The 27887-nt window shown below is 37.4% G+C and overlaps 1 protein-coding gene across 11 annotated transcripts in view; it reads left to right on the top strand.

Annotated features, from left to right (window-relative positions):
• Positions 1-19898, top strand: part of ATOSA (atos homolog A) — a 111780-nt gene extending 91882 nt beyond the window's left edge. For 10 of the 11 annotated variants that reach the window (XM_063652629.1, XM_054452467.2, XM_063652626.1 and 7 more), the window contains 6 exons: positions 446-525; positions 1372-1480; positions 7732-7890; positions 14325-14393; positions 16595-16794; positions 19247-19898. In XM_063652629.1, the coding sequence (XP_063508699.1) occupies positions 446-525; positions 1372-1480; positions 7732-7890; positions 14325-14393; positions 16595-16794; positions 19247-19400 (771 nt within the window). In that variant the 3' untranslated portion in view covers positions 19401-19898. Of the gene's footprint in view, positions 1-445; positions 526-1371; positions 1481-7731; positions 7891-14324; positions 14489-16594; positions 16795-19246 lie in introns of those variants that run through there. The other variant, XR_010123956.1, reaches the window with a different exon arrangement.
• The last annotated feature ends 7989 nt before the right edge of the window (positions 19899-27887 follow it).

Here is a 27887-nt window from a genome sequence, read left to right as displayed (position 1 = left end):
TAGGTGGAATGGGCAAAGTGTGGGCAGTGCTGGTGGGACCTCAGGCTCCTGTCTCTATTTCGGTTTTCTTTTTTTTTTTTTCCTTTTTATTTTAAAGTTGGAAGTGTTTCCCAGCACCCAAAAAAATAGAGACGTATACAAAAAAGCAAAATCTTCCTTATATTATATATTGGAATTCCATGCAGGATTTGGTTTTGGAAAAAACTGTTTCTGCTTCTTAAAAAATCAAAACCTAGTAAAACTGCTTTTATTAATCATCTGTTTTTTCAACACTAATAACGTAAGAACAATATGTAATGAACAGCATGATTTTAAATAAGCTATTATAGGAGAAGTTGTAATATTTCAAAGATATGCTTAAATTTCATTTAAAAAGTGTTTTATCAATTCAAGAAAAAAATTACAGTTTTTTTTTTAATATCACAAATGATCGTTTTGACCTTAGGTTCCTCAAAGAAAAACACAATCAGGTTGCTTTGATCTGGATTCTTCATTACTACATCTGAAAAGCTTCTCATCTAGAAGGTATTTATCTCAAAATTCATTTGTGTGTTTCAAACAGAATTTCACAAAATGATGGTCTTTAACAATAAATAATGTTGATTCTAAAAATCAGAATTGTAACAGGAATCTTATTTAGAGTATGACACCATGTACACACGCAGTTATTAAGGATGAGTGTGGAAGAAATTAAGGCAATGAGTAGCAACTATATAGTGGTCATCATAATAAACTCTTACATTGGTTTTAAGTGGTTTTACATATTTCTAGTTATTAACCTCTACTACCTTTTACTCTTTCAGGGAAAAAAAAAAAAAACAACCTTGGCCATTTTTTTCCATGTTGGCAAATAATACTCTGGTTATAATCTTTAGTCACACAATTTTGCCCTTGTATTCTCATTCTTAACTGAAAATAGGATTGATATAGAAGTCTGCATTATTATTTATTTCCAGTAGATGCCACTATGTGATATGTTCTAAATTCCACCTCGAAACCTTTTAGGATGTGTGTATGTGTGTTTATAAAATATAAAGAAAGATAAAATCTGGGAATTTTACACTTGAAATTTTATATTTTAAAATTTGATAACATTAATTTATTATGGTAGTTTGAGTAGAGTTCAGATTTTCTTAATTTTGTACAAAAGTAAATAATATTGTGCCTTGGCTTGGTGACTCACACCTGTAATCTCCAGCACTTTGGGAGGCTGAGGCAGGAGGATTGCCTGAAGCCAGGAGTTTGAGCTGTATGAGCTATGATGGTGCCACTGTACTCCAGCCTGGGTGACAGAGTGAGACCCTGTCTCAAGATTAAAAAAATAAAGTATTGTGGCTAATGTGTTCTTTTGCTGATTTGTTTTTCTAATAGTCCTCGACCATGTTTAAACATTGAAGATGATCCAGATATTCATGAAAAACCATTTTTGAGTTCTAGTGCTCCACCTATAACAAGTCTTAGTCTCCTAGGAAATTTTGAGGTAATGTGCTTTGAAACTGTTCTTTAAATGAAAATTTTATACCCTAGGTTCTAGGGTGTCATTTTATGTCTTTAACTTTGGTTGTGAAAAGGAAAGAAATAATTGTCTATTTTCAAGCCTTGAAATTACCTTTTTATTTTATTTTTGCAAGAAGGGAAGTCAGAATTGTTGGCAGTGATGTCTTAGAATTGGATAGCTGGTAGTGGAGAAGAGAAGACCTGATGAAATCAGGTTGGATGGAGGAATCTGTTACTTAAGCCGGGAGTATAGATTTGACCACATCTTCTTACTTGGTAAAATTGGGTCTAGGACCCAGAGAAAATAATGGTGGGCTATTAGCAGCCCCCTCATAATCAGGGAAGTTGATTTGCAAAACCAAAAGATTCTCTGTACTTTATTTGCAACTTCTTTGTAAATCTGCAGCTATTCTAAAGTAACAAGGTTATTTTTTAAAAATTCAAATAAAGATTTCTGATATGTTTACTCACAATATTTCTACTTGGGGTCAAGTAGAAATCATGGGTTTCAATTGTCTGTAATTAGAAATCAGCTTAACCTTAAACATGAACTTGTAAATGACATTTTTAAAGTGATTTTAACTGGTGAGTTTTTTAGGAGAAAATAATTAAAATTTTATATTTTTAAGATAAATAGTTTTACAGTTGTGTTTTGATATATTAACCATTTGCTTTATAACTATTTTACTAGTGAAGCTATCTTTCAAAGTCTTAGTGGAAATGAAAAGATATTTCCTGGTAAGTCTTTTCCATGTCACTTCCAAGGTATCAGTTCAGAGACATCAAGCTCTCTATTCCTCTTTGTCATCAAATTAAAATTGCATAGGCCATTGTGAGGGTCGGGTGGCTCAGCAACCTTTGTACTACAAGAAATTATTTTTCTTGCTCCTTTTGAGGCATGTACTACAAAAAATGTGTAAGTGAAAAAGAGAGCAGTCTGATCTGTGAAAACTTTGGAAAAGGGAATGTATTAGACTGTTTTTGCATTGCTATAAAGAAAGGCCAGAGGCTGGATAATTTATAAAGAAAAGAGGTTTAATTGGCTCACAGTTCTGCAGGCTTTACATGAAGCATGGTGCTGGCATCTGCTTCTGATGAGGCCTCGGGGAGCTTTTACTTATGGTGGTAGGCAAAGTGGGAGCAGGCACATCATATGGTGAAAGCAGGAGCAAGAGAGCAAGGAGGGAGGTGCCATATGCTTTTAAACAACCAGATCTCGTAAGAACCTACTATTGCAAGGACAGAACCAAGCCATTTGTGAAAGATCCACCTCCATGACCGAAATACCTCCTACCGGGCCCCACCTTCAACATTGGGGATTACATTTCAACATGAGATTTGAGGGGGACAATATGCAAACCATGTCAGGGAAGATAGTTAAAGATCAGTACACAGTTTTTTTCAGAGGATTCTATTTGTGCAGATATACGTACATTTTTCAAGTGACTTAAGGAAGAAATAGAGATGTTCTGAGACTATCCAACCCATAGGTCTTATTTATAATGAATTTGATGTTTTCTTAAGTAAATTACAGAAGATACTTCCTCTGCTTAGTGAATTTGACATTCTGTGCAATAAAAGATGGGGTTAGAGTTGAATCACTAAAATGACACATTAGACTTATTTAATGAAAACAGGGCAAAGTCTTATCCCTGTAATGTTGTTGGGGGAAATCATGATCCTTAGACATTATTTGTGGGGCATTAGGTGGAGTCTGGAAACACATGGACACAGAATAACACCCAAATAGTCTAATAGCTAATAGTCACCTTTTCTTGCCACCATTTAGAGCAAGCTTGTCCAGCCTGCAGCCCAGGACAGCTTTGAATGCAGCTCAACACAAATTCGTAAACTTTCTTAAAATGTTGTTAGATTTTTTGTGTGTGATTTTTTAAAGCTCATCAGCTATTGTTAATGGGTGTGTATATGTATGTATCTATGTATCTACATATATATATATATATATATATTTTTTTTTTTTTTTTTTTTTTTCCTGAGACAGAGTCTCACTCTGTTCCCCAGGTCTGAGTGCAATGGTGGAACCTTGGCTCACTGCAACCTCCGCCTCCCAGGTTCAAGCAGTTCTCCTGCCTCAGCCTCCCAAGTAACTGGGATTACAGGAGCGCGCCACCATGCCCAGCTAATTTTTGTATTTTCAGTAGAGACGAGTTTCACCATGCTGGTCAGGCTGGTCTCAAACTCTTGACCTCAGGTGATCCACCTGCCTTGGCCTCCCAATGTGCTGGGATTACAGGCATAAGCCACCACGCCTAGCCAATATTAGTATATTTTACATGTGGCCCAAGACAATTCATATTTTACATATGCCCCAAGACAGTTCTTCCAGTGTGGCCCAGGGAAGCCAAAAGATTGGACACCCCTGATTTAGAGTTTTCTACTGCAAAACCTTGTCATCATCCATTCAATTCATCTGTCCTGTGATTTTCTTCCGTCAGTTCAGTCCAGCATAATACAACCATTGGAAATGAGTTACTTTTCCTATATGAGGGAATCTGAGTGCTTTCTGTCACTATAAAATAGCTTGTATATTCTATAATTTTATATAAATGTAGTCACACAGTATTTACTCTTAGGGGGTGGCTTGGGGATTTATTTAACTCAGTGTCATTGTTTTTAAGATAATCCATGTTGTCCTGCGTATCAAGAGTTCATTCGTTTTTATTGCTGTTGTATGGATAGACCACAGTTTGTTTATTCATTTACCTGATTTTAGACATTTGGATTGTCACCACTTTGGGGTTATTAATTTTTATGTGGACATAAATTTTCATTTCACTTGGGTAACTAGAATAGAATAGAATAGAATAGAAGAGAGTTTAACTGTTAAGAAACTGCCAAGCTATTTTCCAAAGTGATTATACCATTTTAATTTGCATCAGCATCGTATGAGAGTTCTAGTTCTTCCACATCCTTGCCATTGTTTGCAATGATCAGTCATTTCCATCTTAATTATTGTGGTTTTAATTTGTATTTCCCTGATGACTATTGATATTGATCCTCTTTTCCTGCACTTACTTGCCAAATAAGCGTATATGTTTTCCAAATATTTTTTCCAAGTCTGAAGTTTGGCTGTACATTTTTGTGATAGTGTCTTTACAAGAGTAAAAGATTTTAAGTTTTTTGATGTCGAATTTATTAACATTTTCTTTATGAATCTTACTTTTGATGTTGAATCTAAAAAAACATTGCCTAGCCCAAGGCTTCTTTACACTAGTACTGTTGATATTTGAGTTAGATAATTCTTCTGAAGGGCTGTTTGTGCATTGTGGGATGTTGAGCAGAATCTGTGGCCTCTACCCACTTGATTCCAATAGTACCCCCCTGCCTAGTTCTAGCAACCAAAAATGTCTTCATATATTACCATATATCCCCTGGGTGAGAACCACTGGCCCAACCCAAGGTCACAAAGCTTTTTTTCTGTTTTCTTCTGAAAGTTTGTGTTAGCTCATACGTTTAGATCTGTGATCTATTTTGAGTTAATTTTTACATGATAGGAGGTGTGCAGTCAAGGTTCCCTTTTACGCATATGGATGTTCAATTTTCTAGTCTTGAAATCAGGTAATGTGAGTCCTAACTTTATTGTTCTCTCTCAGAATTGCTTAAACTATTCTAGCTCCTTTATTTTTTCATATAAATTTTAGAATCATCTTGTCTATTTCCACAAAATAGCCTGCTGAGATTTTGTTTGGCTTACATTAATACAGATCAATTGGAGGAAAATTGACATCTTAAAAATATAAAGTCTTTCAATCCATGAAATCCATTTATTTATATATTCTTCTATTTCTTTCATCAGTGTTTTATAGTTTTTAGCATGCATATCTCGGACATCTTTTTTATTTTTAATAGGGATAGGGACTTTTCTCTGTCACCCAGGCTGGAGTGTAGCTGCATGATCATACCTCATTGCAGCCTCGATCTCCTGGGTTGAAGCATTCATCCCACCTCAGCCTCTCGAGTAGCTAGGACTCCACGCTTGTACCACCACACCCAGCTAATTTTTTAAAAAAAATTTGTAGAAATAGGGCCCTGCTGTGTTTGCATAGGCTTTTCGTAAACTCCTGGCCTCAAGCAATCTGCTCACCTCAGTCTCCCAAACTGCTGGGATTACAAGTGTGAGCCACCACGCCTAGCCCAGATTTTTGATATCTTTTTGTAGATGTATACCTAAGTATTTTCATGTTTTCTGGGATATTGTAACTTAAAACTTAATTGTCAGTTGTTCATTGCTAGTATTTTTAAATGTATGTGTGTGTGTGTTATCTATAAAAAATCACCAGTGATCTTGCTCAACTCACTAATTTCAGTAGATTTTAAAAAATAATCTTTGGGATTTTTTACATAGTCTTGTCATCTATAAATAGGGATAGTTTTGGCTTTTTATTTTCATGCATTTTTTTTTCTTGTCATACTGCACTGAGTGGGGCCTAGCATATATGCTTGTATATTAAATTTACGAAAATCTAAATTATCTCAGATAAAGTCAGCAACTAATATTGGTCATTTGCCTTAATCCATAAACATTTTTGTATGTGCCTCTCCTATGAAAATTTTTGCATCTTCAGAATAGACTTCTTATTTAGGAAACATTTGTTGAGTACTTACTATGTGCTAGGAATACAAAGTTTAAATGATAAAGTTCCTGCCTGAGAGACGTTTATTGTCTACTGGAAAAGGTGGGCATATAATTTACCCAGGTGGGTAAATAATTTATAAACTCAAGTAATTAGCATTGTAATAGAAGTTGCCTAGTACTTGTATATCTACCATCTCTGCTAAAAGGATTGAGGAAAGCTTTACTGAGGAGCTGTCATTTGAACTTGGTCACAAAAGATGAGAAGGAATTTGCCAGGTAAATTTGTGCAGGAATCAGATTCTAGACAAAGGGAACTGCATGTGCAAACGTAAAAGAGCATGGCTATGTTGGAAAGGATCAACTGGAGCTAGAGCATGGGACTCTGTACATGTTGGGAGAGATGAAATGAGAGGCATGGTGGAGCTTAAGTGCTGTGCTATGAATGTTGACCTCATCCTATAGACAGCAGGAAACAAAGTTTTTAAGTGGTAGGTGATACTATAAGGCTTTTTTTCGAAAAAAGAAAAAGAACTCTGGCAGTAGTACAGAGGATACACTACAGATGGAAAGACTAATTAGAAGATGTAGCATTTATTCAGAGGAGAGGTTATGAGGATCACCTAGGTCACTAGGATAGTGGCGGTAGTGGGGATGGAAATGAGGCCCTGAGACTGAGAGGTAAAATCAACAGGATATGGATTGGATTGATTAGAAGGCAAAATGGAGATATAGAAGGTTGATTGTGACCCAAGTCTTTTGGCTTTATCTTTTTGATCAGGAGATTAGAATTGCTGATATGTCACTGTTTCACATTTAGACTACACAAACTTTTAGAATCATGAGGCTTTGTAGCATTTCTTTTCAAAGAATTAATCAAAGGAATGCTACTCACCTTTCATGATGTATGCATATATGTGTTGATATATTTATATAAAATAAAGCTTGTGAAAATTCTTAAATGTTTCTCATAAGTGGGAAGATAACTACTAAATTGTTAAAAGTAGTTATCTCAGTGAGTGACCTTGGGGGAGGGATGGATAAGGAGCTTCTGTACTATTTCTGTACTTTTAAACTTTTTATAAATGCACGTTTTTATGTTTTATTAAACTAAATAAAACGTGTCATATACTACAGTATTTATAAGAGAAGCAATTATTTCTCGGTTAGAATTATAAGTGCTTGACTTCATCTTTTGATGGAACTTACATATATAACCTGTTAGGTTTTCAGGTGTTTCTCTGTGCCTAGCACCATGAATAGGCACTGCAAGGGATAAATACCTGCTCTGATAGAGCATATTTTTAAATTTACAGATATAAACAACATAGTAAACAATTAGGCCTAACTAATGCTGAAGTTGCAGGAGAGTTCAGTGTGAGTTGGAATCGTGAGAGAAGACCAAACTGTTGTAGGATGGTAGAAGACTCATGGGAGATGGAGTTGACTTCAAGTCAGATGAAAAGCAGAAATAAGGACATGGCAATGGTAACAACCACTGTTCCAGTGCTAGAAAGCATAATACTATATTTCTTTTAATCACTTCTCTGCCTTTAGGCTAAGTGTATATTTCTTTAAATAGAAAAAAATGAATGTGTTAGCTTTTTAAATTGAGTTTTAAAAATTATTTTGTCTTCCAGGAATCTGTCTTGAACTATCGTTTCGATCCTCTCGGCATTGTTGATGGTTTTACTGCTGAGGTAGGGGCAAGTGGTGCTTTCTGCCCCACACATTTGACTCTTCCAGTTGAAGTGTCATTCTACAGTGTTTCAGATGACAATGCTCCCTCTCCTTATATGGCAAGTATTTTTTATATTGTATGTTTTCCTGCCAAATCAACCAACTTAATGACAAATTTCTTTAAGTGCTTTGGTGCAGTACTTGAAAGTATAAATCATTTCCTAACAGCTGAATACAAACTAATATGCCAAAATATTACCTCACAACTTCCTTCTAAGCTAGTTCAAACAACAGATAACCTCTTTTGCATTTAAGGATGGTACTAAAAATGTACTTATTTCTCTTTGTCTTGAAAAAATGATAAAAATTGATTAGTGACACTGTAATTCCATCTTGCTGAGTTCACACACATTCTCAAATGCTTAGTGTGCACTGTGTCCTCTAGTCCTACAAGGCTTTGGTGACATAAGGCTTCTGTATGGCCCTTTTACTCCCTTTTCGGTTTGGTTTGTCTTTGGGCCTGTTCTTTTGTAATCCTGGGGTTTTTGTGTTTTTTGTTTTTTGTTTTTTTGACAGGATCTCATTCTGTTGCCTAGGCTGGAATGCAGTGGTGCGGTCATAGCCCACTGCAGCCTCAAACTTCTGGCCTCAAACCATCCTCCTGCCTTGGAGCTCCTAAATAGCTGGGTCTACAGATATGCGCCACCATGCCTAGCTAATTTTTATGTTTCGTAGAGGCAGGGCCTCCCTATATTGCCCAGGCTGGTCTTGAACTCCTGGCCTCAAGCAGACCTCCCACTTTGGCCTTCCAAGTGTTGGGATTACAGGCATGAACCACCACAACTGGCCTAATCCTAGAGTTCTTTAGGATACTAACTACTTCAGACTCATGCTAATGTCTTAATGGAGAGTGAAATAACTAAGAGGAGTTAGAGCAAGCTTGTCCGGCCTACAGCCCACATGCAACCCAGGAAGGCTTTGAATGTAACCCAACACAAATTTGTAAACATTCTTAAAACATTATGAGATTTTTTTGTGTGATTTTTGTTTTTTAGCTCATCAGCTATTGTTAGTGTTAGTATATTTTATGTGTGGCCCAAGACAATTCTTCTTCTGCCAGTGTGGCCCAGGGGAGCCAAAAGATTGGACACCTCTAAGTTATAGTGTTGAGCCTTAAGATCAATCTTATGATTTCACCTTTCCAATTTTTTTATTCCAATGGCTTGTGGATAATATAAGCATTCATTTGCAAAAACAATACTGAGTACTAGTATATGATTAGTATCAGCCCTCTTCCAAAAGACAAAGAGAGATAAGTAGCTAGCCATGCAGGTCTGTAAAAAGTTGACAGTGATGGTCTCAAATATGGAGTCAAATCTGAGTTTTCATTTTAGGTGTTACTTTTGAGAAATGCAGATTACTGTAGGCATTGAACATTATAGCCTAGTCTTGCTGCTTGAATTTCCAAACTTACTATCTGGCCCAACGGCTTCCTCTCCTAACACACCTCTCCACAACCTTCTAGGTTTTCAAGGACATTAGTAACAATGACTTTTGTTATTAATAAAAGCTGTAAAAAGGGACATCTATATAATTGAGAAACAACAGAGAGGAAAGGAAGCTACTTTTAGGAACCTATATGTGGCCTACTCATTCATTATTGGCCCAGTTTCCTCAAGGAAAGCTTACTCCATTCTAAGGGTGAAGATTTTAGTCAAGAGTTTGATTAGCGTTTCACACTTTGATAGAAAAAGCAGAGTGGTGACTGCTTATTTATTCAAAGTTTTCTTTTCCCAACAACATTCACATCTGTGGGTCATAAGCATGAAGATGCCCAGCATAGGTTATTATCGAAAGAAGAGGCCCCCTTCAGAAATCTGCCCAGTTATTACATATGCTACCTGTTCATTTACCATAGAAAGATGTACTCACTTTTCCAGAATTATTTTGAAAAAATAACTGCTAATTTTGGACAATTAATAAAATGGAAAGTACCACTGAGATAAGTTTAATACCAGAATAAATGCATATCATACTCGAATGCTTACAATATGAGAATATAGCAACAGCCTGTTTTGCCTTACCAGGACATCAAGAATCTCATCAGTTTCACACCTTTTACTGGCATATAGTAATAGAGGATGGAAAGATAAGGTCTCAAATACTGTGATCTGGCCAGGCACAGTGGCTCACGTCTGAATCCCAGCACTTTGGGAGGCTGAGGCGGACAGATCACCTGAAGCTGGCAGATCTCCTGAGGCCAAGAGTTCAAGACCAGCCTGGCCAACATGGTGAAACCCTGTCTCTACTAATAATACAAAAAATTAGCTGAGCATGGTGGCACACGCCTGTAATCCCAGCTACTCAGGAGGCTAAGGCAGGAGAATCACATGAACCCGGGAGGCAGAGGTTGCAGTGAGCTGAGATCGCGTCATTGCACTCCAGCCTGGGTGACAGAGCAAAACTCCATCTCAAAATAAATAAATAAAATAAAATACTGTGATCTATCATTAGTGAACAGAAGCCCTGTTGGCCATTGGGATGGCTTGGAAACAAGATAAAAGGGTAAACTGGCTGAAAATCAGCTCAAATAATATCTTTGATGGAAATTAATGAGCAAGAGGTAATTTGAACTATGCTTTTAAAAGGAAAACAGCATTAATCTTTCACTTAGTTGATATCTCAAAAATGAAGGATTGGGAGATAAAAGATTTTGTCATTCCAGAAAGTACTAGAGATGTACACACAGATGATTGCAGATTGTTGAATAGGTATTGGCAAGGGTATAAATCAGGTTACTGAATTTAATCTATCCTTTTGAGAAACTCTGACTTTCTGTTCTCTGATAACATTCTTCAATCAACTATCCCATTTATATTTTTCCTACAAAAAAATTAGAACATTTTCAAAAAATAGTCTGTATTTTTCTATTAAAAGTTTACTTACTAGGAATGCATTCTTTTTGCAAGTGACCCAGTCCCAGTCTTTCCTGCTATGAATTAATTTTGTTCCTCAGGGAATATTCTCTTTATTTTTGTAGTTGAATCTGTTTTCAAAGAATTGATTATGTTTTGGTGAGACTATACATATTACAGATCAGCAGAGCGAAGACATAAAACGCTTATTTGTTACTCTTACAATAACCTTGTTACTCTAATAATAATTTTGAGACCTCTTATCACAGATTATACAAATGACTCACAAGGGTAAAATTTTAGCACAGAAAATCCTATCTTTGTTGTATAGAGGTGGTATAGGACTTCTCATTAAATAATTCCCTTAAAGATTAACTCAAAGCTATATAATATTATTCTCCGGTTGGGAGTCAGTGGTAAAAATGTTCTCCAAGTGTTATATGCCAACACTTAGCTGTTTAGAAACGGTTGCAGTGTGAAACCAGGCAGAAATATCTAAGGTAGGTGTGCCAGTGGCAAATTTCTAATATGACTTTTATTATAATATTATCAGGGCCACGTATTATTTCCTTTCTTTGTAATTAACCAGATCAAGATATATTTCTGTCAGTTTTCCACTTATTTGTGCATATTCCCTATTCCATAATAATTCGAGCAATTTTTGTATAAGATTTTGACCATATTTATTTTAACCCTACTATTCCATTTTAAAATCCCAGAAGAAGGGCCGGGCATGGTGGCTTACACCTGTAATCCCAGCACTTTGGGAGGCTGGGGCAGGCGGATAACTTGAGGTCAGGAGTTCAAGACCAGCCTGGCCAACATGGTAAAACCCCGTCTCTACTAAAAGCACAAAAATTAGCTGGGTGTGATGGTGGGCGCCTATAATCCCAGCTACTCTGGAGGCTGAGGCACGAGAATGGCTTGAACCCAGGAGGCACAGTTTGCACTGAGCCAAGATCGTGCCACTGCACTCCAGTCTGGATGACAGAACAAGGCTCCATCTCAAAAAAAAGAAAAAAAATGCCAGAAGAAAATGTGTTTTTCTCTTTTGTGTTAAATATGGTAACTTTTTCTAGGTATAAATATTAATATGCTAATCAATTAAAATGATGAAATTATTACAATAATGATGAATAATAATAAAATTCCAAATAATTTCCCAGTCCCTTTCTAAAATTCCTAACTTGCCAGTGCTACTAGTCTTAACATTGCTTACAAATTGTTTTAAATTGTTGCCTTCAACTTTATGGTTTTTTTCAAAAAGCTATTTTTTTAAATAAATTGATTTAGTTACTGTTACTGTGTTCTAAAAACTATTGCAATTGAATGTATTAAAGGAAACAAGTATAAACTTGGTAGTAGTTGCCTTACCAGTTTTACTGCATGTATTTGGTGGGGAGGCAGATGGCTGGCAAGGAAGAACGGTAATATATTACATGTAGTTATGTGATTTTAAAGATAGCTATTATTTAGGTATATTTTACTTTTTCTTTCTGAAACTAGGAAGAAAACGTGTATAATATACCATACCTTTTTCATGTAGAGTAAATAGCCACACTCTGCTCATTAAAAAAAAGTGGTATACAGAGTACCTCATTAGGCATGTAGGGCAGATTGTAAGAGATAAATTGTTAAAGTTTCATTGCTGCTTTGGTTAGGGTTGCAGTTTGTTGAGGTGCTTTTTTCATGCTTTAAATAACCACGTGACAAATCTGATCTGTCAAGAACCACGTATGTGTTAACATTAATGTGTTAATTTAATAATCTGATGTCAAGTGTTGTTCACTTGGAGTGAATTCATATGTCAGGATGTGGCTTTCCCTTTTACCTTTATCCACTCCTTTTTACTTTCTAACCCTGGTCCAACTTCCGAACCCAACAGAGAGACATCACCTGATAGGACAGTGCTGTTTTATATTTGCTTTTACATAAGTTTGGCATGTACAATGTATAATAATGAAATCATGAAATGTAGAACATACAGTTCTCCTTAACTACTTGAAAGAAAAGTATTAGCCCAGTTAACATAAATGCATCAGCATTCATTTTTTAAAGCTATTTAAGTATCACAGACTGGGCACGATGGCTCATGCCTGTAATCCCAGCACTTTGGGTGGCAGAGGCGGGTGGATCACCTGAGGTCAAGAGTTCGAGACCAGCCTGGACAACATGGTAGAACCACCGCTCCCGCCCCCAACCATCTCTGATGAAAATACAAAAATTAGCTGGGCGTGGTGGTGAGCGCCTGTAGTCCCAGCTACTTGGGAGGCTGATACAGAAGAATCACTTGAACCCGGGAGGCAAGGGTTGCAGTGAGCCAAGATTGTGCCACTGCACTCCAGCCCTGGTGACAGAGTGAGAAAGCATCTCAAAATAATAATAATAATAATAATAATAATAATAATAATAATAATAATAATAATTAAGTATCACAATTACCACCGATAGTCATTTCATTATCCTTGTTATTGATCATCCTGGTTATTGAGAAACTTTTACACATTCAATTTGAACTTACCTTGTTTTAACATACACTTTTTCCCCATTGATTGCATTTTTGCAGTAATGAGAACATCCTGAGAAAAACTACTTCATATACTAGAGCAGGGCTCCCAAACCTTAATGTAAATTGATATAATCTGGAGAATCTTGTTAAAATGTATATTTGACTTTGTGAGGTCTGGGAAGAGGCCAGACATTTCACATTCCTAACGAGTTCACAAGTGATGCTGATGATGCTCATCTGAGGATCATTCTTTGAGTACCAAACTAACTGGAGGACTCCTGATACCCTCTTTTAGACTTCTCTAGTGACATGACCCTAATTTAGCTTTAACCTTGACTCAAATCAGCTCTCAATCCATTGTGTTCTGATTTAGAATCAATTTGGATTCTTAGATTCCTTAATAAGTAAATGACCAAACAAAAGCAAAATACCTTAATAATATCCAGATTAAGACACAACATGATATAAGGTGGTTTCTGAAGAAATATTTAACTTTAGGAAAGCGAGGTTTTATAGCTTTGCTATAGAACATTCCACAGCCTGAAAGTTACTGATTTAACTTTCATTTTCCACTTTTTGTCTTCAACATCTCTTATCCCATAAAGTAGTACCAGGCAGGAACTACAGACTTCCAAATTGCTTTTCTATTTTTTTTCTGTCTTTATTCAGAAATCCAGATATGTAACTTAACTCCCCGACTGAAGAACTGACTTTATTTTTGGCCAAGGCTTACTTTCCTACACTTGTGACTTTTTACATGCCAAAGACCAATAAATTACTTGCTGCTTCATTTCCCCTCTCCCTCAAGATACATGGGAAGGGTCCTATTACCTTCCTTTATTTCCTTTTTAGTTAGGAACTTCTTACTTTTATTCCTATATCTTAATAGTAATTTCGAGTGCTGTGGCCATTGATGTTATATATTCTTTATAGCGACATCACCAGGAAGAACAGTAAAGTGTTTCCTTAGGGGTAGAAATATAGAATGTATCTCTATTAATTCAATATGAATGTTTTTCCATAGAAATAGAATTCTGAAATTTTAGTAAATTACATGAGTTATTCTTATTTTAGTCTTTTATGTACATATGCATCAGTTTGTACTCAATTTGTCTTCTTTTATTTCAAGGGTGTGATTACTTTAGAGTCCCTTGGTAAAAGGGGTTATCGAGTACCTCCTTCAGGAACAATACAAGTGGTATGTGTTTTATAGCCTACAATTGCAATAATCATTCTCTCACATACATATAGAACTTAGCCCTTTCTCCTGCTACTGCTGCTGCAACAACTTTGGTAAGTAACAGTGGGGCTGCAGCTTTGTTTGGAGTTTCCCTGCTCTGCCCCAGGAATGACCATTTGGGGACCTCCATAAAAGGAAAGCATTAATAAGCTAATCAAGGTGAATACTTAAGAAAAATAGCATATGACAGTTTGCATAACTTCAATAGGACTCTTCAATATATTTAGAACCTAATATTACTGGTGCCTTCTTTTTAATAAACCAGATTGAGACGAACCTGTTTAAAAGGAGACCCCAAATATTAGAATTGCTTTGGCAGGAAAACTTGGGAAACAAAATTATTTCTAATAGTTTCTAAAATTTATTTAATGAGATGACCACACAAAGCAGAAATATAGTCTGACAGATGTCAGGGCAGAGAAGGCATCATTCCTTTTGGTCTAGGCATTGATCTCCTTTTGGCTCAGGAGAGTCCTCCTGTCTCAGAACAGTCCTTCATCATTCCTGGTCTAGGGTTCTCAGAAGAATAATCTGATATTAAGGCCAGCTTGAAATTGAGTTAACTCTAGATCTGACCCAGCATAATCCTGCAAGCCCTCAAATCTATTACAGAGTTTGCAGACTGAAAGAGAGTCTAGCTTAGGCTTGCTCCTCATACCCAGGATTTGATCTAATCCAACAAGCCTTTTTATGACCTTTGACCTCAGTGTGTTCAGTACTTTGTCAGATCACTTTTACTCATCATCATCGTTCCAATACTACAAGGAATCTGTATATTTGTTTATTTCATATCACACAGGAATGAAACAGAAGTATGTAACATGTGTACGTGTGTGTATATATATATACACACATATATAGTAATACATATTTATATAAGTTTAACTGAGGAGGAATTACCACAAGAATACCCCAAGTAAACCGATTTCTTGAAGTAAAGGAGTGACAGTGTTCTCTTGCCTTTGGCTGTGCAGCTCATGAGAAAGTGTGGGTCAGTGGAAAGCTAGCTGTCAGTTGTGATAATAATGAAGCATAAACTCGGAGGTAACACATTCACCTCTTGTTTGGAGACTGCCAACTTTAGTGGTTAATTATATGTCTTCTATTCCGTATACAGTTTAACTGTGTATAAACATGATTTGAACTCCTGGCTTATGAAGTGTGGTTGTTGAATGTATTAGCCTTAATCTTAAGACTCACTAGATTTCAAAAATTGGATTATGATATTGATATATTTCTTATTTTGATTCAGTGAGTGATGTCCAGTGCCACGGATGAGCTTCTGAAAGCATGGGTACCAAGTTACCTATTGATGTGTTGGTAATTTGGTTAAAGTCAGATCAGCAGCTTGGGGTTCTGTTTAAAAATGAGTACTTTAAAAATAATATTCCTTCAATTATTCATAACCAAGCAACAATTGAATTTAATTCAGTCTTTACCATGGATACATATTTTGGTCTATAATAATATTGAGATTTTTTTTAAAGCCTAGTGTTGCTACAAATTTTGAAATGATTCCATGTATGAGTAAATGAAGTATTAGCCTACTTTAGATCTAATTAATAATAGTGAGCTTTGTTTTCTAAACTTGGGGAAATGTTCAGATAGGAAAAAGTCTCTTCTCTGGGCACCTATTTTAAATTTTATAATAATCATATGTACCTAAGACATCAAACATGCTAATTTTACTGAGCTTGTATTTTTATTTGAAATATTCTATTTGCTATTAAAATGTGAGAAAAATTAAAACTCAATTTTGAGAAGTTTGAACTTGATACTCTTTAGCAAAGCTATTATGTTTGAAATAATTGAACTGGAATATTTTAACCCAATAAGGATGTATTTTGCTTAAGCTAGTGGAACTATTCCTTAAAGTTACTCCTCTGAACAAGGAGTAAAATTTATATATATGGAATTTGTGACTAAAGATTTTGATTTCTTATTGGACCTTATATTATTGTAAAACAAAAAATTGAACCTTTTAAAAAATAACATTATTTCTTAAACTTTTGAAATTGTGTTAATTTTAGTCCCTGAAACTGAATTATATTCAGTGGTATTACTTTGTTTAAAATCTTGTTTGATTATTGGCACAATCATTCTGAATCACATCAACAAATCACTATTTTTGAAGAATAATTTCTATATTGTTTCTTCAGACCTTATTTAATCCTAATAAGACTGTGGTGAAGATGTTTGTTGTGATATATGATTTACGAGGTATGCCAGCCAATCATCAGACATTCCTACGACAAAGAACTTTTTCTGTACCTGTGAAACAAGAAGTGAAGAGAAGTGTTCATAAAGAGAACATCCGACACACAGAAGAACGGTTATTACGCTACCTCATACATCTGAGGTAATGCTTCAAATTAATATGAAAATGTTACTTTAGAACAACTCTAAAATTTTTAGTTTTTTTTTTTTTTAAACTGTGACTCTAACTAGACCAGTGTCCCTTGGGACTTTGCTTAGCTTGGGAACTCTTGATGATGTGCCAAGATGCCAAAAGTACATGGCATACCTTCCTGTGGTTGTTATTACTTGTTGAACTAGGGAGGTTTTCATTTATAGCTGTTTAATATAAAATATTTTATGCCAAAACACATGCATCTGGGGCAGTGAAACACACTTTCTAAACGAATACTATTTAAAAATGTAATACGAGGGCCAGGTGCAGTGGCTCACACCTGTAATTCCAGCACTTTGGGAGGCCAAGGTGGGCGGATCACCTTCAGGAGTTTGAGACCAGCCTGGCCAACATAGTGAAACCCTGTCTCAACTAAAAATACGAAAATTACCTGGGCATGGTGGTGGGAGCCTGTAATCCCAGCTACTCAGGAGGCTGAGGCAGGAGAATTGCTTGAACCCGGGAGGTGGAGGTTGCAGTGAGCCGAGATCACACCACTGGACTCCAGCCTGGGTGACAAGAATGAGACTCCATCTCAAAAAAAAAAAAGAAAAAAAAAAAGTAATATGAGCCATAGGAATCATTTTATGTTTTTCTCTTTTTTTTTTTTTTTTTTTTTTTGTTCTTGAGACGGAGTCTCACTCTGTTCATCAGGAGGAGTCACCTTTCATCTCGGGTCCAGGCAGAAGACTTCTTCAATCTGTTATTGCTGATGGGGTCCACCTGCTATCTTTCTTTATATATGCCTTGCAGTGGTGATCTGGAGTGAATAAGCAGTGAGCTGTACACTCAAGTCCCATACATGAAAGTCCATTAATTATTCTCCCCAAAGCTCTATTTAATTAGCTCTTTCATCTCAGTCTTCTGCCTGTTGTTCTGTATGCAAAAGACATGTTCAGCCAGCACAGTGTATTTAAACCAAATCTGACACTACCTGATGTAAGCCACATGGGAAATGTTACACAGATTGTGGGAATGAAAAATCTATGAAAAACAGACTTGGAAAACTTTTTTTAAAAGACAGGGTATGGCCAGGCACGGTGGCTCACACCTATAATCCCAGCACTCTGGGAGGCCGAGGCGGGTGGATCACCTGAGGTCAGGAGCTCAAGACCAGCCTGGCTAACATGGTGAAACCCCATCTCTACTAAAAATATAAAAATTAGCCAGGCGTGGTGGTGGACCCCTGTAATCCCAGCTCCTCGGGAAGCTGAGGCAGGGGAATCACTTCAACCTGGGAGCTGAGATCGTACCACTGCACTCCAGCCTGGGCAAAGGAGCAAGACTCTCACATAAATGATTGAATGAATGAATGACATGGTATGAAATAGCAGACTATAAGAATACCTACCAAACTAGAAAAAGATTCAGCCCTCTCTGGTTAAACTTGCATTTGACAGCATTCCTCTTGAAGTTTAACAACCATAGCTATTTGTAACCAAAACCAATACTGGCCAGAGTAAAAATCAGCCACCTTAGCTTTTATAATCTCCACATAATGACAGTACACTTTAAAGAAACCTTTTTGGGGAAAACTGTACACTTCCCAAAGAATGTTCTCCTTCAGTTTGGGAAGGTGAAAAACCTCAGAGAGGAGGGAAGAGTGAGCCAGTCAGAGCCAGTCTGCTTTAACATACAGAGCTGTAACCACCACATCTTTCAGCTAGTTCAGGAGTAAAATCTACAAACCCAGAGAGTATTTATGCTATACCAAGGGAAAAACAAAGAGAAATTAGCACTACAGGGTATGTTTGTCTGTTTGGTAGGTAAGTTAATGTGAGTGAAGATTCCAAATCCCTGCACTGTATTACAGATACTAGCAGTGGATAGAAACAGTTTCATATACAGTTTTGATAGCCATTTTCATTTTACTGCTAACTTTTCTCTTGACTTTTGATGGTGGCTGGGTTTTACTTAGCCTAGCCACTGTTGATTATAGCAGTTTTTTATCATCTACCCCAAATCATGGGAGGCTAAGCTATGTGAAATGGGTCAGTCTATGGAGCTAGAAGATGCCAGGGCTACAAGAGCCCAAATGTAATGTTATTGAGTAATGTGAGTGAACTGCCACGTGAACCTGCAGATAAGGAAAGGTGCATGTACTGTGGAGTCAGGGAGGAAAAGTAAGATTCTATTTGACACTCAGATTTACAGGAAGAAGCATCTCAGGCATTGAGGGAAGGAAAAGGAGTATGAGGTATTTAGGGAATGGTAAGAGAGCAGCATTTAAATAAAAGCATATGCTTTGGTCTTTAGAAAGACCTTAAACATCATGTTAAAGAGTTAGTGTTGACCTAATATTGTAGCAAGATTAGTTCTTCCTGCTTTCAAATTTTAATTATTCTAGTTTCTTTTAAAGACTCGTTCTCTGAAATGTTTTATATTTTGTTTATTTGTTTAGGTTCCAGAGTTCTAAATCTGGAAAGATCTACCTCCATAGAGACGTACGGCTCCTGTTCTCTAGAAAGTCAATGGAGGTTGATAGCGGTGCTGCATATGAACTCAAATCTTACACTGAATCGCCAACAAACCCTCAGTTTTCACCAAGATGTTGATAAGGAGTGATGATTTAAAGTATTTACTCAGTACCCAAGTTTGCAAGTAAAAATTAGCATAGAATGGAGTGTACCAAATTAACAATCAGGAGAGTGGATCCTCTCCTGTTATCCTGGACCAGTTTTTATGAAAGGATTCCTGAAATGAAATCCATATATTCCATGTAGACTGGAAAAACTCATGTCCTAATCCTTTTTGTACTGTTGAAACCACTTCATTGGACATGTTGCAATAGCAAAACCCCCAGTTAGATTAGTGTTTACACATTTTATTTCTCAGTTATTTAATATTTAATGTTTTCCTTAATACTCAAGTGCTGTTTGTCTCTAGTGTTCTAATGTAGCACAAATCCTATGTAAAATCATACTATGTATTTTTGACATTAATGTTGAAATCTGAAATATATGCACAAGTCTTTAATTTTGTGTGATGTGTTAAGTGCTGTTCATTTAAGTTATTGAAAATGAGAATAAAATGTTGAGCTTCTTTAAAATTAACACACTATGCAAGCATGTGTACTTTTTATATCTCTCATGTTTAGTGTTTATAACACCGTATCCAGGTTGCTATCTCACATAGTAGCCCTTTAACATATTGTATTAGCAGTGCAATGTGGACTAAGCTGCTTCACATTCCCTTTGCAAGTTCAGATCATCATGCCCATTCATAGCCAGGATTCCTTATCCCCAAAACAGTTCTATTTTTCCTTAATCACTACTATAGAGTCTTTACATTAAATTACTGTCTTATGCTAGATAATTTTCTCAAATTGTTAAAAGAATATGTACTTTGGAAACAAATTAGTATTTATATTGTAAATATATGCAAAAAAAACTAAGAAACGTGTACTTGGCTTTTATTTGTAGATGAGACATTTATGTGATTGAGTGAATTAGCCATTAGGCATTTTCATTCTAGCTCTACAGCTGCAAAGAGGGAGGGGGAAGATGTCTTGAGTCTTGTTCCGAATTTATCACTAAGTGCATCAGAAGTCTGTCTTCCGACACCCTTGGAAAGAGCAGGGTGGTTTTTAGATGTTTGTGCTCAGACAGTGGGCAACAGCAGATTAAATAACAAGGCAAAAATACTAGGAATGCTGGTAGAAATCTATGACCGCAGGTTAAAAAAAGAGACCACTCAAGTAGGCCAGACCCAGGAGACCTGGGAATCTAGAACCTGGTAAGCAGTCTGGAATTGGGAAAGGGGAAAGTCTACTTTTGGACCCAGGCATTAGACCACTTAAGAGAATCTATCAGTCCAGGTGATGAGCGTGTGGCTGCAGGCCAGCAGGCTGTGGAATGGCAAGCAGATACCTTTTATATATTTCTTTTAAAATATCAGTTAAAGAAAAAAAGGCTATTTCCATAAAACTAAAAAAAAAAAAATTTCAGTGGTGCAAATTTATGAAGATTGTTTTCAATCTTTAGACTGTGTGGAAAACAGATGGGACAAGGACCCAAAGGTTTGGATTGTAGTCCCAGCTCTATTGGTATCTGATGGAACTGACTCCAGGAATCCCCTAATGTTTCCAGGTCTGTGTGATTGAGAAAATGTGGTGAGAGTATGATTAATGTGCCTTCTCTTCTTAAATTCTGTTATCTAATCCTTGAAATAAGTATTTCAATACATAAATCTAGATATGCATTTGGCAAAAGTCAATATTTTTTAATTTTATATAAAACTTGGAAAACATCAAAAACATTTTTAAATTTCTTTTTTGACCTCTCCAGTAAAGTTTACCCAAAAAATAGTCACATACTTGTGTGCAGGTGTCTTTTTGCATGGATACCACACCGGAATTCTTCCTAGTACACAGTCTTCCAACCTTTCTGAGCACTTTTTAGAAACTTTGAAGTTGAATGGAACACCTGGGTGCATCCTGTGCTTTCTTCCTGGAAAGTTTGTGCAGAGCAAGCACGTGCTGACCTTTTGCTCCTCTACTTCTTAGGGCCTTTTTCACTTGTTTTTCCTCTGTGAGGTATAATTACCCAGCATGTCTGTTCTCACTTGCCCTGGCATTATCTCTATCACACTGGTTCTTTTTCTACCCTTGTGTAGTTACAGGCCAAGGCATTACCGCATCTCTATTATCTGTATTCAAAGATTATGTCACTAGATTATATAACAGTTGAGTGTTGGCATGCACAGAAAGATACCAGCAGATAACCAACATGGTTACCTGTGATAGATATGAGAGATCTTACTGAAGGCCCACCTGGCAGTGTTGCAGATCAATAAAATGAGTCGTAACTGATAACTCCCTTTAAAAAGGAACTATGGTTGGGAGGCCGAGGCGGGTGGATCACAAGGTCAGGAGATCGAGACCATCCTGGCTAACATGGTGAAACCCTGTCTCTACTAAAAAAAAAAATACAAAAAATTAGCCGGGCGTGGTGGCGGGTGCCTGTAGTCCCACCTGCTCGGGAGGCTGACACAGGAGAATGGTGTGAACCCTAGAGGCGGAGCTTGCAGTAAGCCGAGAATGCGCCATTGCACTCCAGCCTGAGTGACAGAGCGAGACTCTGTCTCAAAAAAAAAAAAAGGAACTATGGGATCACAAATAACCTTTGGAGATTTTCTTCGATGAGAATGCTAAAATCTGTCATGAGAATTAAAAAAATCGAAGTGATGAAATGAGGTCTAGCTGGAAAATACCCAACAGAAGTTTCTCCCCTCTTGCCATTTGCCCTCACCAGATCTGTCATTCCCTGAGGACTAAGGAAGGGGAAAATTTCTCCTTCAAAGCCTTCATCTTTGAAATCCTCACTCTTTCCTAATTAACTTTATGAATAAAGTGGTGATTCTTTTCTAACTTAATTTATAAATATAAAATACATGTCTATTATAAATGTTCACACCATATAAATATATAAAGTAAATGTAAAAGTCCCCTCCCTCAAGTTGACCTTTGCAGCTACTGCTGGTGACTGCTGATGACTGCTGAAAATTTGGTATGTGATACACCATATGGTTTGCTAGACCTAGGAAAACAGGATCAATCTAAATGGAAGTAGGCTTTTCATATTGGTGAGCATTAACTCTAAATCCCGAGACTATCCCACACTGGAATCAGCCCATTCTACTCCATCATGGGCTATCTGTGGGAGATATGGCAAAAATGTGGACATGGGGAGAAGGAAGAGAATATCTGAATGCTTGCAATGTGCTAGGCATTGTACAGTCAGTTTATATGTCACTGAGTCCTTAAAAACCATACTTCAGAAAAAGAGTGGAAATTCTAGTTATTCTCCAGTTACAAGGGGGTTTGAAGCTTGCCCAAGGTCATGCTGGCAATAAGGAGAAGAACCAGAATTCCAATCTGGGTTAAAGATTGTCTTTTTCACTCTACTACAGTGATTTTTTGCCTTTTTTCCTCATTTCCATTATATTTTTCCACCAGAAATATACTTTCCACCAATATTCTTGGAAGTGAAGATAATAACTTTCCATGTGGTAAGAGATATAATAAGGAAATGCCTACCTCAAGTGTCCAATCTTTTTAAAACCTACAACTTTGGGAATAAATATCCTAATGCAACTCAGAAGCTATTCAACGTAATATACTGTCAGGAGGCATGAGGTAAAGATTCAGTTTTTCAAGTCTCTTTTAGATCCCCTTTCACCCTATTGTTCACTGGTTTTTTGTTTCGTTTTGTTTTTGCTTTTGTTTTTGTTTTTTGAGATGAGTCTTGCTCTGTCACCCAGGCTGGAGTACAGTGGCGTGATCTTGGCTCACTGCAACCTCCGCCTCGCAGGTTCAATTGATTCTCCTGCCTCAGCCTCTTGAGTAGCTGGGCGCCTGCCACCATGCCCAGCTAATTTTTGTATTTTTATTAGAGACAGGGTTTCACCATGTTGGCCAGGCTGGTCTCGAACTCCTGACCTCAGGTGATCCGCCTACCTCTGCCTCCCAAAATGCTGGGATTACAGGCATGAGCCACCGCACCCAGCCCTTTCTTTTTAATTTATTCAAAATTTTCCTGTTCCAACCACTAAGTCTCTAGAGAAGTGGGATCATCCACTTTCTAAATTCTGCTTTCAACACGCAAGTTGTTGAAACTGCTGTTTACAGTTATCTGACCTGTTTATTCAGTTAACAATCTCTGGGCTTTGCTCATAGAAATCACCATTCATCCCAGGATTTTTGGTGTTCAGTATCTCACTTGGTTTCCCTGAATTGATTTTCCAGTCTCTTCCTCTCATTCAAAATGTATTCTGTTCTTGGTGTTTGCTACACTCTGATGATGCAGGTGGATTTCCTATCTCAATTGTTTGAGGATTGAATGGAGGGAGACATTACTTCATCTCCTTATTCCTATAAACTCTTGAACTAGGCCAACTAAACCTCAAAAAGAACCCTGTTCTTTTTAAAGCTTTTATACACCTATCAAGTTCCAAATCAAAAAACTATTTTGTGCATGTATGCATCAGAATCACCGGGGGAACTTTGGTTAAACATCAATTCTTGGACCTTGCCCCAAACTTAATGAGAATCTCTGTCTAAAGGGTCATTCCATGATTCTATTCCCTATGGCTAATAGAATTAATTAAAAATTCAGTTCCTTGGTTGCCCTAGTTACATTTCAAATGCTCAATAGTCATATGTAGCTAGTAGCTACTGTATTAGAGAGCACATATATAGAATAGTTCCATCACACAAGTTGCTATAAGACAGCACTAATCTAGAATACACACATACCTTGGAGATGTTGCAGGTTTGGTTCCAGACCACAACAATGAAGTAAGTCATACACATTTTTTTTTATTTCCAGTGCATATAAAAGTTACATTTGGCCGAGCACAGTGGCGCACCCTGTAATCCCAGCACTTTAGGAGGCTGAGGCAGGTGGATCACCTGAGGTTAGGGGTTCAAGACCAGCCTGACTAACTTGGTGAAACCCCGTCTCTACTAAATACAAAAAATTAGGCATGGTGGCACATACCTGTAATCCCAGGTACTTGGGAGGCTGAGGCAGGAGAATCAATTGAACCCAGCAGGCGGAGGTTGCAGTGAGCTGAGATCACGCCATTGCACTCCATCCTGGGCAACAAGAGTGAAACTCCCCTCAAAATAATAATAAAAAAAGTTATGTTTATACTATATTATAGCTTAGAAGTGTGCGATAGCATTATGTCTAAAAAGATGTAGATACCCTAAATAAAAAACAGATTACAGGGCTGGGCATGGTGATTCACACCTGTAATCCAAGCACTTTGGGAAGCTGAGACAGATAAATTACTTGAGGCCAGGATTTCAAGGTTAGTGAGCCAAGATCACTCCAGCCTCGGTAACAAGTGAGACCCTGTCTCTAAAATAAATAAAAATAAAAAATAGTTTATTGTCACTTGAGCCCGGGATTTCAAGGTTACGGTGGGCTATGATGGCACCTCTGAACTCCAGCCTGGGTGACAATGTGAGACGTTATCTCTAAAAAATAAAACTTAATAATCTATTGCTAAAAAATACAATCATCTGAACCCTCAAGGAGTCATAATCTTTTTGCTGGTGGAGGATCTTGCCTGGATGTTGATGGCTGCCGACTGGTCAGGATAGTGGTTGCTGAAGATTGGAGTGGCTGTGAGAATTTCTTCAAATAAGACATCAATGAAGTTTCTCATCAGTTGACTCTTCCTTTCACACAAGATTTCTCTGTAGCATGCAATGCTGTTTGATAGCATTTTACCTACCCACAATAGAACTTGTTTCAAAATTGGAGTCAGTCCTCTCAAATCTTGCCACTGCTTTATGAGCTAAGTTTATGTAATATTTTTAAATATTTTATTGTAGCAATCAGTCTGAAAATGAAAGCAATTACATTTACAATAGCTACAAAAAAAGTAAAATACCTAGGAATAAATTTAAGCGAAGAAGTGAAAGACCTCTATGAGCAAATTTATAAAACACTGATGAAAGAAATTAAAGAGAACACACACAAAAATGGAAAGCTATCCCTTGCTCATGAATTGGAACAGTTAATATTGTTAAAATGTCTATACTACACAAATTGTACTACAAAACTATAGTAACCAAAACAGAATAGTACTGGCATAAAAACAGACACATAGACCAAAGGAATAGAATAAAGAACCCAGAAACAAATACACAGCCAACCCATTTTTGACAAAGATGCCCAGAACATACACTGTGGAAAGGACAGTTTCTCTGGTAAATGGTGCTGGGAAAATGATATCCATATGCAGAAGAATGAAATTAGATCCTTATCTTTCACCATATACAAAAATCAAGTCAAAATGGATTAGAGATTTAAATGTAAGACCTGAAACTATTAAAAAAACACATTGGGTAAATGCTCCAGGACATTGGTCTGGGCAAAGACTTTTTAGGTAACACCTCAACAGGTGTTGCACAGGCAACAGGCTGGGCGCGGTGGTTCACGCCTGTAATCCCAGCATTTTGGGAGGCCGAGGTGGGTGGATTACCTGAGGTCAGGGGTTCAAGACCAGCCTGACCAACATGGTGAAACCCCATCTCTACTGAAAATACAAAAATTAGCCAGGCATTGTGGCGCCTGCCTGTAATCCCAGCTACCTGGGAGGCTGAGGCAGGAGAATTGCCTGAACTCGGGAGGCGGAGATTGCAGTGAGCCGAGATCGCGCCATTGCACTCCAGCCTGGGCGACAGAGCAAGGCTCCATCTCAAAAAGAAAAACAAAAAAAAGCACAGGTAACAAAAGCAAAAATAGACAAGTGGGATTACATCAAGCTAAAAATCTTCTGCATAGCAGAGTAAACAAGTGAAGAGAAGAGAAGCTACAAAGAACATTTGCAAACTTCCATCAAACAAGAGATTGAATATATAAGGAACTCAAACAACAGCAAAAAAAACCCCCAAATAATCCAATTTTAAAATGCACAAAAGACCTGACTAGACAGTTCTCAAAAGAAGACATATGGCTGTGTACAGTGGCTCACGCCTGTAATCCCAGCACTTTGGGAGGCCGAGGTGGGCAGATCACTTGAGCTCAGAGTTCAAAACCAGCCTGGACACCATAGTGAGGCTCTCTCTACAAAAAACTACAAAAATTAGCTATGCGTGGTGGCACACACTTGTAATCCGAGCTACTTGGGAGGCTGAGGCAGGAGGATTGTTTGAACCTGGGAGGCAGAGGTTGTAGTGAGGCAAGATCACACCACTACACTCCAGCCTGGACAACCAAGTGAGACTCTGTCTCAAAAAAAAAAAAAACGTTAATTAAAAAAAAGAAAAGAATTCAGATCCTTGGCCAAGTGCAGTGACTCATGCCTGTAATCTCAGCACTTTGGGAGGACAAGGTAGATGGATCACTTGAGGTCATCAGGAGTTCGAGACCAGCCTGGCCAACATGGTGAAACCCTGTCTAAAAATTAGCCAGGTGTGGTGGTACATCCTGTAATCCCAGCTACTCAGGAGGCTGAGGCACGAGAATTGCTTGAACCCAGGAGGCAGAGGTTGCAGTGAGCCACTGCATTCCAGCCTGGGTTGGCAGAGTGAGACTCTCTCTCCAAAAAAAAAAAAAGGAAAGAAAGGAAATCAGTGTGTCAAAGAGATATCTGCATTCCCATGTTTACTGAAGCACTATTCACAATAGCCAAGATATGGAGTCAACCTAGGTGTCCATCAATGGATGAATAGGTATAGAAAATGTAGTATACATACATAATGGAATATTATTCAGCCATAAAAAAGAATGAAATTCTGTCATTTGCAGCAACTGGATGGAATTTGGGGTCATTATGTTCAGTGAAATAAAACAGACAGAGGAAGTCAAATGTAGCACGTTCTCACTCATATGGGAGCTAAAAAAGTGGATCTCATGGAGATAGAGAGAGGAATGGTGATTACCAGAAGCTGCAAAGGAAGAGGGGAGAGGAGGATGAAGAGAGGTTGGTAATGAATACAAATGAAATTTTTGTTGTCATTTCAACAACATTCACAGCATCTTTATCAGGAGTAAATTCCATCTCAAGAAACCAGTTACTTTGCTCATCCATAAGAAGCAACTCTTCATCCATTCAAATTTTATCATGATATTGCAGTAATTCAGTCACATTGTCAGATTCCACTTGTAGTTCTCTTGCTCTTTTTGTCACATCCGCAGTTATTTCCTCCACTGAAGTCTTGAATCCCTCAAAGTCATCCATGAGGGTTGGAATTAACTTCTTCCAAACTTCTGTTAATGTTAATACAATGACCTTCTCCCTTGCATCACAAATGTTCTTAATAGCATCTAGAATGGTGAATCCTTTCCAGAAGGTTTTCAATTTAGTTTTCCCACATCTATAAGACAAATCACCGTATATGACAGCTATAGCTTTACAAAACGTATTTCCCATTAAGACTTGAAGCACTCTGGGAGGTCAAGATAGGCTGATCACCTGAGGTCAGGGGTTCGAAACCAGCCTGGCCAACATGGCAAAACCCCACCTCTACTAAAAATAAAAAAATTAGCCAGCCGTGGTGGTGTGTGCCTGTAAATCCCAGCTAC

Source organism: Pongo pygmaeus, chromosome 16, assembly GCF_028885625.2.
Source record: "Pongo pygmaeus isolate AG05252 chromosome 16, NHGRI_mPonPyg2-v2.0_pri, whole genome shotgun sequence".
NCBI lineage: Eukaryota > Metazoa > Chordata > Mammalia > Primates > Hominidae > Pongo > Pongo pygmaeus.
This window is presented reverse-complemented; position numbering and strand designations above follow the sequence as displayed.